The following is a 14,007-nucleotide window of genomic DNA, read 5'->3' on the forward strand; positions in this document are numbered from 1 at the left end:
CCCACAGTTTTTAGTGGAAACGAGTTTTTGCTCCACGAGCAAATCGGGTTATCCCTAAAAAAAAAGTTAATTCATATGAATTATTGCATTAATGTTGTACTAATGGATTATTTACATTTATGATCATCTCTACATCAGGTCTGTAAATAGTATTATTACTGGTGAAACAGTACACCACCACCAACAGCAGCCTGGGGTAGAGGCAGGTTGGGTTCATGGATTCATGCGGTTGATGCCAAATTCCAACCCTACCATATGCACGACTCAGCAGAAATCCAGATTCCTCAGACCCTGTTTTTCCAGTCTTCATCTTTCCAGTTTTGGTGAGCCTGTTCCCACTGCGGCCTCAGATTTCTGTTCTTGGCTGACAGGAGTGGAACCCGACATTATCTACTGCTGTTGTAGCCCATCCGCCTCAAGGCTTAACGCGTTGTTTATTCTGACATGCTTTCCTGCTCACCACAGTTGTAAAGAGTGGTTATCTGAGTTACCGTAGCCTCTCTGTCAGCTCCAACCAGTCTGCCCACTCCCCTCTGACCTCTCATCAACGAGAGAACTGCTGCTCACTGGATATTTTACGTTTTGCAAACCATTCCGAGTAAACTCCAGAGACTGCTGTGTGTGAAAATCACTCGAGATCAGCAGTTTGAGAACTACTCAAAATAACCCATCTGGCACCAACAATCATCCCACTAACAAAGTCACTGAGATACCATTTATTCCCCAGTCTGATGTTTGATGTGAACATTATGTGAAGCTCCTGACCTGTATCTGCATGATTCTATACATTCGACTGCTGCCACATGATTGGCTTTAGATAAAAAGATGATACTTGTTTTTAGCATAAAAACATTTTTGTTTTCAGTCTTCTCATAAAATTTTCAGGTTGGCTTTTAACCAATACACCTAAATCATGTCTTTATGAGAGCAGTTAATTTCCAGTAAAGGAGGAAGTAAAAATATCTTCAACCCTCCAACCTTTTTTTTATTCTAGCTTATCTTCAAAGTAAATATGAGGTTAAGATGAGTTATTTTTGTGTTTGTTTTGTTTGGATTTTTTGTAAAGCTTTTAAAAGCATTCCAGAAAGTGCTTAAGCACGACAAATCAGTATTCTTCTAATTATCAAAATGAGCTTGCATCTATGTGCTTTTCAGATTTCCATTGTTTGTGGAGTTATAATGCCTTGGAACTCCCTAAGTATTTGTCCCTTGGGAGCACCTGTTAATTGGCATCTTCGTGTTTGGGCTCCTTTTTGGGTCCTTCCTCTGAGTTGGGACGTGACCTGTTCGATGTCTTGTACGTGGCCAGCTGAGCTTTGTAATCTTTAGCCTGCGTCCTCACCAAACGCAGCTCCTTACGCAGTTCATTGATTTCAGTGATCAGAGCAACATTCTCCTGCAGAGATGACAATCACTGTGAGAATACCATTCCTTCAGCAAAACTTTGCTCAGATCTGCACCAGAAAAAAATAATGCTCCTTGTGTTTTACCATGTTGTAGAGAGTTTAGAAACAATTCATGCATTAGGTGTGGGAATTCTTTCTGTTTTTTTTTAAAAAAAACCCAATACTTTAATTCTTAATTACTGACCAGAGGCATCATCTGTGCAGTGAAAATGTTCTCTAGATTTACAATCTGTATTATTATTTACCTTCATGATCTTGACGTAGACTTTCTCATGTTCCTCAGCAGATTTGGCAAGCCTCATCTTGAGACTATTAACAGTCCTCTCTAGGTGATCACGCTGCAGACAGAATGCCCTCTGAATATCGTCATCTACACTGCTTTTCTCCCCCTTGGAAACGGCACACACACACATGTAGACATATATATTCATATTCCCATATTGCCTGCATGTGAGATTTTAGAGCAGACTGGAAGTAAGAATTATTCCTGCTAGAAGGAAAGCATGCACCCAGTTGTAAAGGGATCTGCTGAGTGAACCGCTCACCGCATTGGTTTGTGGTACATAGCGGGCATAGATCATCTGCACGCTGTTCTTCAGTTTCCTCGGCTCTTGGATGAAGCCAACACAGTTTTGGAGGTCGGACTTGAGCCGCTGAAGATGTGTCTCCAAATCTTTCACCTGGCCCCCAAAAAAAAAAGTTAATTTATGTTTAATTTTAAAAGATAAAATGATGTTAAATAGATGTTTTTCAAGTCTATCTTAAAAATTTTTTTTTTAATTTATTAAATAAAGTTAAGCTAAAGCTAATATAAGGCTTCAGTGGTCTGAGTTACACGGGGGGGGGGTTCCTCTAAAGTTACAGTCTTCTTAGTACACAATTCCCTCTTTGTGTCAACATCCCTCTGCCAGGCCTCAGCCACAAAACAGTGTCCATGGCAGCACAAAAAGGGAATTTCATATAAAAAAAAAGACTGTAATTTTGGAAGATTTTTTGGTTGCCAGTATGGACAGGGGGAATTGCAGCAATCTTTTAATGTACATATGGGCATGCCGGTATTTTTTTAAGATGGACTCGAAAATTCTGAGCCTGTTCTTTAAAGTACATCTGGGTAATACAGTTGTTGAGTATATTTTGGGTTTGGCCAATTTATAGATAATTCCCATCCATCATGGATCATTTTGTGTAAAAGATGTGATGTGAAAGAGCTGTAAATACAGTGGCATACAGCAACACAGCTTGTTATTATTGACATTGAAATTCAACACCTTTTGGGGTTTACTTTAATGTGAACATCTGCCACACATCTGCCTTTCAGCTGGATGAGAAGAGACTGAAGAACAACGCTCCAGTCGACATTTAGCATTATGAAATAACTTACCGGCTCATCAAAACGTATTAAAACTGAAAGGTTAGCATATAGTCCTAAGTATTAGGTATGTACTGACCTTCTGCATCTCCTTGTGCATCTCTTTATCTCTCGTCCTCAGTTTGAGCCTCAGGTCAGAGACAGTGAGCTTCAGCTGAGTGTTGCTCTTGTCAATTTGCACCAGCTCCTCCTCCAGCTGCAAAAGACCAGAAACAGCACACCACTGTCAACACAGCAGAGGCATTTTATATTCAATGTTTATTTGCTCCGGCAATGATACACTGGGTCTTCGCTTTCAGACACACACACACCTGATGGATCCTCTCCTTCTTCTCATTGATGTCGTCTTGTTGAGGCTCGGTCTGATTCTTCAATTTGTTCAACTGGAAATCAAGAACAAACTTCAACTTCTCCAGTTCCTGGTTCTTCTTCTTCAAGCCAGAGATGGTCTTATCCTGCATGAGCACCAACGCGGAACAGGAGTTTATTGGAAGAAGGCATGTTTAATCTGACTTTTGTATGATTACAAATGTCAGTAGTTGTCATGACAGGATGTAATCCCCAAACTGAGAGCAAGTCATTCTTGGGAGGGTTTAAAGAAGACTTAATATTTCATGCGAATATTTCCTGTGATGTTGAAAATGTTGTTAAGGAAAGTGGTAAAAAAAATTCCTGGATCTGCCCCTTTAACCGGATCTGCACCGAAATGTAATGGGATCTTTCCTGGCCCATGCCCAATCCCTCCACTAACTTTAGATGCAAATCAGTTCAGTACCTTTTTGCATAATCCTGCTGAAAAACAAACCAAAAAACCATCAAACAGAGACGGGGGAAAAACATAGCGTCCTTAAAATAATTAAATCATATCTTATTAGAGAGCATCTCCAGGACCCAAAGTAAACAAGCAAATGTGATCAACTGCAGGTCCATAGGTGAACTGACATATTTCTTCCTTAATCTTATTTTTTAATTTTTTTAATAAACCTGTACATTCACAATTGAGGTTCAAAGAGTCAGAAAATCCTACTATATCCAGTTGAAACACCTACCCATGTCAGTGGAATGAACAAGACTAGGTCAAAACCTCGTATATGGCTGGACCATATACGGTCAGTGTGCAAAATTGAGGACGTAGTTGAAACGTTTTGTGGAACCGCTGTAAACAACTACTTCCAATTTAAAGTGGACAGAGCCTGCTTGAAAAGTCACTAAATGTCACTAGATGATGTATACGCTAATTAGCACATTAATGACGTCACTGTGTCGTGTTTTGAGCTGGATAGCCCTTTATCTCTTTGCTTCTCTCCTATTCTCTGTGCTCACATAAAAAGTGTTTTATTACAGCCAGATTCCCATTAAAGCTGTTCTCATTTTTCTGTTGTCAGACAACAGAAGGAGTATGAAATAGTGACTGAAACGTGGCCCATTAAGACGACATGTTAACCAGCAGTCACTGCCAAGCTATTTCCAAGCTGCTGCTCTGCCCTGCTAAAATCCTGATTTTATAATATATAATGTATATAATATTTACATAATATAAATTATAATATAATATAAAATTATCACTAGAGAGAAAGTTAGAAGCTCATTCAATGAGACGCGTAGAGAGGTGTGCCTGTGGAGGTAAAGCCCGACCTTGTGCTTCCAGGGCAATACTTCTGACTGTCTTCTACAGAAAGTAGTAGTAGGTTTTTCCAAAAAGTTGCTGGATTTGTCACTAGGTGCTCTTTTGAAAAAAAGTCACTATTGGGGTATGAAAAATTAGTAAATCTAGCAAAAAAGGCGCTAAGTTGGCAACACTGCCTGTAAACACCTCCCTGATGGCGCAATAGAAACTGTTGGTACCAATTCATTTTGAAAGAGCAACAGCCAATGGGGAAAGTCCAACACTCGGCTACTCGGTTACTCAGTTAGTCAGTCACAGACATTTGCGTTTGTAAGGCTGGCCTCACTATTGCGGCCCTGCCAAAAATGGTGAAGCTCTGATCTCAGCCACCTTGTCCTGGTTGGTCTTTTCATGTCCAGCGATCTGCCTCTTCAGGTCCTCAATGTCACTCTCCAGGGAGCGGATCAAACCCAGCAGCCTCTGCCGCTCCTGCTTGAGCTTCTTTATGTCTGTGTTCTTTTCATCAGTCTGCTTCTGAAGACTGCAGAACTGAATGAGAGACAAACAGGGTGAAGAAGGAAAGAATATGAAGATAGTTTTTCACTAAGAAACCACAGAATCCATAGACTGAGAAGATTACAATCTATGTTCAAAAAAACAGGCTCAATTAAAAGCAAAACCCTGTTGATTAAAGGAACTTTTTTCACCTTTTGTGCCATGATACCAGTTTCTCCCTTCAGATTTGTGTTGGTCTCTTTTTCTGTGTGTAGTTTCTTCTCATACTTGATTTGGATGTCATGGATCATCCTCTCCTCATCCTCTTCTACCTGCTTTATGATCTCTTGAAACTCCCTAATCTGCTGCTGTGCATCCTCCTGACACTACATAAAAACAAAAGCATGACAAAATCAAAGTGCCCCTCCCAGTTCATACTCCACCAAAGCTCCGCCACCTCCTCCTCCTGCGCCCGCGGACTGACCCGAGCCAGGTGTTGAGTCTTCTCCTGCAGCTTGGCCTCGTAGTTCTGGGTCAGCTCCTCCAGGGCTTGGATTTTGCTCTCCTCTGCAGACTTCCGCTGCTTCTCATTGTCCTCCTGCATTCTTTGATATTCATGCTGAAGATCCTGGTACCTCTCATGCTCCACAATCAGCTTCTGGCTGTAGGATAACTCTGTGTATCATAGATAGACAGACTGATCCTTGTAGAAAGAAAGATATATTGTCTCTGGATTGTGCTGACACTGATCCTTTGCTCTTCTTACCTAAATCCTCCAGTTCTTTTGAATGTTTCACCGTGACCTCTGCAGAACTCTGCTGGTGCTCACGCTCCTGCTTTTCCATCTCTGTCTTCATGGCCTACGGGAACAGTACATATTATGAGCAGACAATAAAGGCATTAAGTTATATAAGTCGTTCCAAAGGCGGAAGCAACAACTGTGCTGAATCAATACAGACATGCAAATCCTCCACATAGGTTGTCTGTGTTTTTTTTCTAATTCTTTTAAAACATACCATTACAGAGCAATGAAGTAATGTTAATACAAGAAGCCATAGAAATTAAATACAGGCATTTTTGGTTTCTAGTAAACATTTAAACTGTGATGTAAAAAATAAATTATACATAGACTGAGTTATATTTGGAATTGAGCTGTCTGGTTGTTGGCCAGCAGACCTGTTGTGTAGTTTTTAGAGATTCTATTTGCTGGGTAAACTTGTCAGAAATCTCCTTCATCTTCTCATTGTAGTGAATGTCCTTCAGGCGGAGTTGGTACTCGTTCTCCATCTGCAGCTCCTCCAGACGCATCTTCAGCTCCAGCATGTTCTGTGTCTGCAACACAGACAGACAGAAACATAGGATTGGATGATTATGCTGAATGTCCCTGTATGGTACTACCCGAATGCTTTGCGATTCTTATTTATTTCCATCAGGAGCAGTTTGTATCATTATGTGCTCTGCGTAGACCAAATTTTCATTTGGAGCATGTATTGCACGTAAAAATGGCCTAATGCAAACACACACAGACCTTTTCCTCCATGTCTGACTTGGTGACAAGAATCTCTTCAGTGTGGATGATCTGCCTGTTGCTCTTCAGTCCTCGGCCCTCCTTATCAATGATCTTCCACATCAACAGACAGCCGTCTTCAGACACTGTCAGCAGGAACTGATCATCAAACGTGATCACCATCTGAGGATGTAGAAGGTTAGACAGTGGACTTTTTTCTTAGTCATTTAATGATTGACGACAGAGATCATCTCTGGCTTTCAAACTATCTAGTATTCAAGTCACATTGAATGATGATGGATTTTTTGATTTTCTGTCTTTTTAGTGTGTGCACATTGTGCATCAATATTTAGACCCACCTTGGTAACCGGGCCACAGTGGGCCTGGTACGTGATCCAGTCCTTCTGGACGGGTAATGGGTATTTAATGGCCCTGATGGACCCACTGGAGGTCCCGGAGAAGACGACCCTACCAGAGTGAGACACTGCGACAGCAGTGTGAGCTACCTCATCAGCAGGAACCTCCCTCAGGACCTGTGGAACAAATGACCAGAATGTAATCCTTCCTTTCCACCATAAACATAATCCATTCAAAACAATAATGAATTCAGCTTTTTAAAAATTTTTTTTAACTTGAGTTACAAATTGGGTACAAATTTAACATTTAGTGCAGAGGATGTGTTAAAAACATAATCATGCAGCTTTTTTGGATATACTATTTCAAGAAGAAGGCTATGGCCTTTAAATGTTTGAAAACAATTTGTCTTAACTGACTTGTTCCTTCCTGCTTTATAGAAATGGATTCATTATCACAGTTGAATAATTTGGACTGTGTTATTTTCATTTTTATATCGGTTATTGCAACATTGTTGGCAAAAGATAAAACACAGAATATGAGTATTTATTGTCATATTGATAAATGTTATGGTATGAGTGAGTCAGCAAGTGATTCAGCCTGTACCACTGGTTGTCGTTTTTTTGCTTGTGACTCTTTGAAAAAAGCTAAGTCAGTTCATTACCTCTTGTTAAATGCTACATACTGTATTTTTATTAGCTGACTGCTGAAGAGGTAAAACTATCCTAAAATGACAATCCTACCTGAAAAAGCAAAAATAAATGTCAAAAAATTAACATAATTTTATGCCGAGAAATATTTCTTTCCAAACTTCTTAAAGTTGCTCTTGTTAACATTTTTGTATTAAAAATGGATCCAATGATTATGTGTAATGTGAAATGTGTCACTTGTAGTTATGAATCACCACCCAGCTCTGTAGTTCCCCTCAGCTTTACAGAGCATTTTTGCATCTTTCAGCTCAATATTTTGTTCTCACAGCCCACAACTTTAACGTTCTGATTCACTCTCACTGCTCTCATCTGACGCGGCAGGCAGCTGTTTCCAGCAAGTAAGCGCTAGTAAACTATCTGCCCAGCATCAAGCAACAGTCAATGACAGAGACGAGCTGGTAAATGTTGTGCAGCATTAAGCAGACCCTACTCATACTGCAAGTGGATTTACACACATATATATATATATATATATATATATATATATATATATATTTCCTGCTTAAGGGCATGCACATAATAAAAACTCTTGTAATTAAACAGGCAAGAGAATAGGGAAAATGCCTGTAATGCCTGTAATGTTCCTACATGAACAATATATTAAACTCAAGCCCTTTTCCATTCATTATAACTTGTGGAAAATACTTGATATTGTAATGTGTTGTTCCTACTGGCCTGACAATCTTGGATCTCCTTTAGAGTGAGGTCTGTTCCCACAGCCAGGATGGTCTTGCAGTCTGAAGAGAAGGCCACACCCGTGTAGCTGCAGGACTTGAGGACGCTCTCGGACTCACGCTTGCCAGTCTGTGTGTTCCACTCATACACTGCACCATCCATCCCGCACGACACCAGCCGGCTGTCATCCAGGCTCCATTCAATGCCACGGACCTCACAAAAAAAAAAAAAAAAAGATGTCCAGTTAATGAGAAATATGACTATGGGTTTGCTGTAGAATAAATTCTCATGCCTGACTCACCTTTCCATTGTGGCCCTTCAGATTGAGGATATTTTCAAAAGAAGTGACAGAGTAGATGTGAATGACGTTTCCATTGACAGCTGCAAACATGTGGCCACCGTGGCTGAAAGCACACTATGGTGCGGAGGGAGGAGGTGAAAGAGACAGTCAGAGCTAAAGAGTGCATCACTGTCTGCACTACCAGCAATTCAGATTTATCGAGTGAACACACAATCAGCACACAGACTTATTCCCTACCTCCCTGCAGCCGCGCAGAGTGAACTCCTTGAAGGTGCGGATGTCATCGATAACCAGGTTCATCAGCCTGAGTTTGTCTGAAAATCCCACCAGGATGAAGAGGCCAGTGGGGTGCAGAGCCACACTGTACGCCTCTTCCTGGAACTCCTTGTACAGCTCCAACACTCTTGTGACAATTCACAGAGAGCAGCAATGAAGAAACAAAGTAGCAACACAGGTCTTGAAAAGTCTGAAAAATAACTGAATTCAGTTTCCTGAAAAACAGGAGTAAAAAGTCTTAAATGTCATTCACAAAGGTCTTGTATTGAATATTTTTTCTTACATGTGGTGGACAGTAATATTAGTTATAGCTTTTGGTTGTAAGGAGACTATCAATTTTAGCAAATTTAGCAAAAACTTAATCACCAAATTATTATGTTTTTTATTGGTTAAAGGTGCTATATGTTAGTTTTCTCTGCCGCCAAATTTGGTTTCTTGCCAATAGCTTCAGCCATCATAGCACTTACAAGAGGACAAGACAGAGGTTAGAATGCGCCCTCTGGGCAGAGCTACTTCTTCATCCTCTCATGTTGGAAAGAGGGCAGACTGGACGCTACAGTGACTCACTATCACGAAGTGGTATCACCGGGCAGGACGGGCCGGGGCTAGCTGGTTAGCATCCTAACTTCAGCAGAAGAAAAGAAGTGATGGAATAGAAGCAAAACAAGAGTTAATATTTTTGTTGCTTTCCACCACTGGAGACAGCTCTTGGTGAGTAAAGGAATGAAGTTCAATACTGAAGTCCTGTTCTTCTAGACGGGTAAGTAAACAGCTGTTAATAATAACTTTAGCTATGTAGCGATAGCAAAAACTTACATATAGCTCCCTTAATCCATACATCAATTTTTTTCTGCATTTTTTTCTTCATGTAATTGATAAATAATTGTAGACCTTATTGATTGTTTTCCTTTCTTTCTTTCATTCCCTTCTTTGTACTGAATTGTATTTTATGCATTATTAAAAAGCCCTAAAAAGTCTTAAATTTAGTTTGGTGAAAACTGCAGAAACCGTGATAAATAACACTGAACCCAGGGCTTGATAAGTCACTTTCCTAAATAATGTTTTAATATCAGCGTTATTTGATCACTGGGCCTCTACAAGCAGAACCTCACCCACACTTCCCAGTCAGAACTGTGAAATGTTTCCCACTTTTCCTTCCTCAGGGATGCAATGTAAAATACAGTAACCCCCTCTATTATCGGCCACGACAAAGTGGCAAAATGTGGTCTTGGAGAAGCCTACTGTGGTAGGAAATGCAACAAAAGGCAGTTTTGAGTACTTTGGGTGTCTGTCCGTCCGTCTGTCTGTTTGTGGACAGATTTTGTCACCGCGATTGCGTCACAACCGTGCAACATACAGTCACGAAACAATACAGGTGATTAGTTGAGCTCAAAAGGAAGGCCGATTTTGAAGATGGGCTTGGTCTGACCCAAGAGTACTGAGTACTAATATAATAACATAGTAATGACTACTGAGTACTCCTGAGTAAGAACATCAACTTGTTTATATGTGTATTACTCAAAAAAAGATGCCTAAGACTTTGTGTAAAATTAAGTGAACCTTTGACAAAGACATGATAACAAACGGCTTGGGTGCAATTTTGTCTCTTACTTTGTCTCATAGTTCCAGATGCGGACCGAGTGGTCCAGAGAGCTAGTGGCTGCGAGAGGCTTCCGAAGGCAGATGGATAAACCAGTGATGGACTTGGAGTGGAAGGACTGGGACAGAAACTCAAAATGTAGTTTTTCTTCCTAAAAGGATAGAGTTAAAGAGTTTACATCCAGAGAGACCTAACTATCTAAATAAAGGGAATGTTGTTTTAGTGCCTATGGAAAAGAAAGGGAGGCAGACAAGGGGAAGAATGTGCCACAGAAGAAAAGGAAGGGGATGAAGGCACACACTGGCCTGTAAAAAATAAAAAAAAATGAAGAAAGGAAGGAATGAAGTAAGTATGTAATTACTCAAAGAACAAGCTAAAACCATTGAAGAAAAAGTGCAGGAAGGGTTAAAAAAAAACAAACGACAAAATTGAATCAAATGTTTTTAGGTGATCGGCCAGTATTGTGTTGGTTTTGGTAGAGGAGGTAAGAGTGCTGGTATTGATTGTGTGTGGAGGCTGGTAGTAAAATGGCACTGCCTTAAAAACTGCATTAGCAATGGCGTATTGCTTCAGGTACTGTTAGACAATGAAATCTGATCCAGGAAGGCATTTTCTCGGTTTAGGTTATTGTGAGGTTTATCAGCCACCATAACACAGAACGGTAAAATTACCCCAATCACGGAAAAAGTAATTTTTGCCAAAAGTCAGCTAGGATTGGCTCCAGCCCTCAAGATCCTCTAAGGATAAACGGGTACAGTTAATGGATGGATGGATGTTAAAAAGTAAAGTACTAAAAATGTGTATACACATATTCGATTGGCCAACACATGCATTGCGGCAAATGTTGTTTTCTGGACAACCACGTGTTTTTGCCAGAGCCCTCTGCGTTCGCATCCCCTGCAGCGCCAATGCAGTGGTCGTGATGACTCAAGGCTTTTTTTAATGAAGCACTATTGTTGGTTTGAACAGTCAATGGTGACGCTGATGGAGGTGACAGTACAGTACCTTATTGATGTCCACAGAGGATAGGCTGACGCTGTACAGCTGTCCTTGGTCTGTACTGATGGCCAAGGTCTCCTCTGCTGGACTGATGCACATGGTGTCAATCTCTTGGGATTCAGCCGGGCTCATCTCATTGCTGTATGGGTCTGGAGGAATCTGACAGAGAAGCATACACATATGATCACTTGGAAACATACACAAAGCCTACAGTGTTCACTGTTGCCTGTTAGCATAAACCTTTACCTGTATCTCCCTGCTCCTTCTGTAACTGTCCTCTGTCTTTTCAAAAAGACAGACAGTGCCAGGACCCATAGAGCACATAAAGCCCTTGGAGTAGGAGAGGATGGCTGTGATGCGGGAGACAGTGAGAGCTTCATCCATGTCAGTGTTTTTGACCTTCCTTGTCTCCACTTGCCTGTAAAGTTGTAATAAAACATTATAAGGCGCATTTTCAGAAAAAACAAACAGATCTGACGCTAATTAATTTCCCATAACAGCTGGTCTCTGTAATTTTTAACAAATTACAGGACAGTGTATGTGGGATTGATTCAGAATAATCTAGATGTGCGTCCACGGTAATAAAGGTACATGTCACCCAGTGCAACATTGTGGCTCACTGATTTATTTTTTAATAGAGGAATAAGATACAATTGTTAGCAGAGGTAATTTAAGTAATCTAAAGTCTCAAAAGTAATAATTGGGATACTGCATTTTTTTGTTGAACATTTTATAGTCTTTACGTACACATCAGATATCATACATTCTCTGTCTGCTGGTCTACCCTGCCAATGTGATTGGCTGCTGTCGGATCGATTCAAAATATATCCTCTGTCAAGAAAATCAAACATTATTTCTCAGCATTACCTTTTTTATAACATTTTTTAAAAACTTTAGACTTCATAAGTCATTCCGAGCCAAAAGGCTAGACTCCAGGAGACGTCACGAGTCATCGGTGTTTCAGTCAAAGTCCAGTTGAAAGTGATTCCAATCATGACTCTGTTCTATCTCTGTTTGTTAGCAGGATCAATTCATTGTTGGTTTGGGTGTTTTGGCAGGATTTGATGAGAATGAACACGTTGTAGTCTATCAGTCAGTTACATCAGTTAAAAAAAGTATAAAAACTAAAATTTAGATTCACGACAGCTACCCTTAAACTCTTATCTGTACTATGCTGCACATTTGCTGCATGTGACCTACGAGAAAAGAATCTGTGGATAAAAAAATGTTGACACTTCTGACCTGTCAGACTGCCCCGGCACAGCCTTAGAGGTTGTGTTGATCTCTCTTCGCAGGTCTCCAGACTCAAACACCAGCAGCCTGCCTGTGTCCGTCCCGGCTATCACCTGCTCCACTGTCAACCAGGTATGACACAGGAAGTTGATGGTCTCCACCTTTGGGAAGCTGCTCTGTTTCAGGGTTCCCTCTGAGTAGCGAAACAGCTTGAACACACCGCTCCCACTCACACACAGCTGAATGTTGTTGTAAGGGTTGAAGCTGATCTGAGGAAACATCATTAAAATGGTATGATATCATGTGCATCAGCTGGAGGTCTGCCGCGGTACAACCTGAATGACTCACCTGGGTAACAGGTTTCTTTGAGTCACTGGTCGTCACTGAGGCCAGGACTTTCTGTTTTTCCCAAAGCCAGAAGATCAACATCCACTCTGGACCACCTGTTTGGCCTATCAGGTACTTGGAATCGGGAGAGAAAGCCACGCATACGAACTCCTGAACAAGCATACGTCCTGCAGTCAGAACTTTTCTCTTTCTACCCTGCTCATGCTGCAGGTCAAACACTGTTATGGTGGCCTTCTCACCACACTCGGACACTGCCAGGTAACGCCGGTTGGCACTGATGGCCAAAGCACGCATGCCCTGGCTATTCTCTGAGCCTGCAGAGACAAACAGAAATACCAACAGGAGTAAGATGAAAGTAGTGTCATAATACTACTACCACATGCCTGATGAAAACAACATCCGCAAGCTACTTCATCTTTAAAAGAAATGCGTATGACTTCAAGATTTGATCGTTTCCAAACCTTGGCATCGTTGCAAGGATGTGTAACACCTAACGATCAGCCAGCCTACCTGGGATTAACCTCTGACATCTTTGGACGGTGTTGTAGCACACGCAGTTGTTTCCACAGGGGAAAACGACAGTCTGTTCATCGCAGAAACACAAATTGTTGGCCACATCTTTCCGTAGCCCGAAGACGAAATGGGTCTGAGCAACCACTGTAGTCATTCTTCGGTGGAGTTGACAGTTTTTCGAGCCGCGAGCAGACTTTTTAGATTATTGACGACTAAGAAACTCTCCACATATGACGACTATTTCACCAACATAGATGAATTTGGTCTATATATGGTAATTAAGTAAAGTGGGAAAGGACAACATGCGACCACGGAAACTCACTGGGACAGGTATGCTAGTCTGATTAGAGTCACGTAGCTAGGCAACCCGGGAAATCGCGATGGCGAACCCGAGAACTCGTTTAAAGTTCCCTCTCTACTCTCCACTACCTGCCTTGGTGCCCAGTACCCGTTTTCACAATATCATCCAAACGTTTCTGCCCTTACCCCACAAACTGCAGAATAAATTAGAGGGGAAACTTTCGTATGATGTCTAAATGATGCGCTTCGTCTCGCGGGATTTCAAGGGTTGCCTAGCGACGCAACTCTTAAACATTAACAGCACTAATAACTAAT

At 41.1% G+C, this 14,007-nt stretch overlaps 1 protein-coding gene across 2 annotated transcripts; it reads right to left on the bottom strand.

Annotated features, from left to right (window-relative positions):
• Positions 1-1,152: 1,152 nt before the first annotated feature.
• cfap57 (cilia and flagella associated protein 57) lies at positions 1,153-13,614 on the bottom strand. Of its 2 annotated transcripts, XM_040115905.1 has the most exons (22): positions 13,390-13,614; positions 12,880-13,193; positions 12,541-12,800; positions 12,092-12,099; positions 11,545-11,723; positions 11,305-11,457; positions 10,311-10,450; positions 8,661-8,826; positions 8,424-8,537; positions 8,123-8,335; positions 6,743-6,916; positions 6,405-6,566; positions 6,053-6,208; positions 5,643-5,736; positions 5,361-5,551; positions 5,089-5,262; positions 4,772-4,930; positions 3,087-3,230; positions 2,855-2,971; positions 1,952-2,086; positions 1,652-1,795; positions 1,153-1,396 (listed from the first exon to the last, which is right to left on the bottom strand). In XM_040115905.1, the coding sequence occupies exons 1-22, from the start codon at positions 13,544-13,546 to the stop codon at positions 1,223-1,225; spliced, it is 3,528 nt and encodes a 1,175-aa protein (XP_039971839.1). In that variant the 5' UTR covers positions 13,547-13,614; the 3' UTR covers positions 1,153-1,222. The 2 variants fall into 2 exon arrangements, with proteins under 2 accessions (XP_039971839.1, XP_039971838.1); XM_040115904.1 differs by lacking the exon at positions 12,092-12,099 and having other exon boundaries at positions 11,545-11,716.
• Between the last annotated feature and the right edge of the window lie 393 nt (positions 13,615-14,007).

Source organism: Xiphias gladius, chromosome 21, assembly GCF_016859285.1.
Source record: "Xiphias gladius isolate SHS-SW01 ecotype Sanya breed wild chromosome 21, ASM1685928v1, whole genome shotgun sequence".
Taxonomy (NCBI): domain Eukaryota; kingdom Metazoa; phylum Chordata; class Actinopteri; order Istiophoriformes; family Xiphiidae; genus Xiphias; species Xiphias gladius.

Excerpts from the sequence above, each read along its gene's own strand:
- cfap57 (XM_040115905.1), bottom strand. The coding sequence starts at position 13,546 with ATGACTACAGTGGTTGCTCAGACCCATTTCGTCTTCGGGCTACGGAAA. Across the intron at positions 11,458-11,544 it reads GAAGGAGCAGGGAGATACAG|ATTCCTCCAGACCCATACAG; the intron begins GTAAAGGTTTAT and ends CTTCTCTGTCAG. Across the intron at positions 1,796-1,951 it reads ATGTACCACAAACCAATGCG|GGGGAGAAAAGCAGTGTAGA; the intron begins GTGAGCGGTTCA and ends GCCGTTTCCAAG.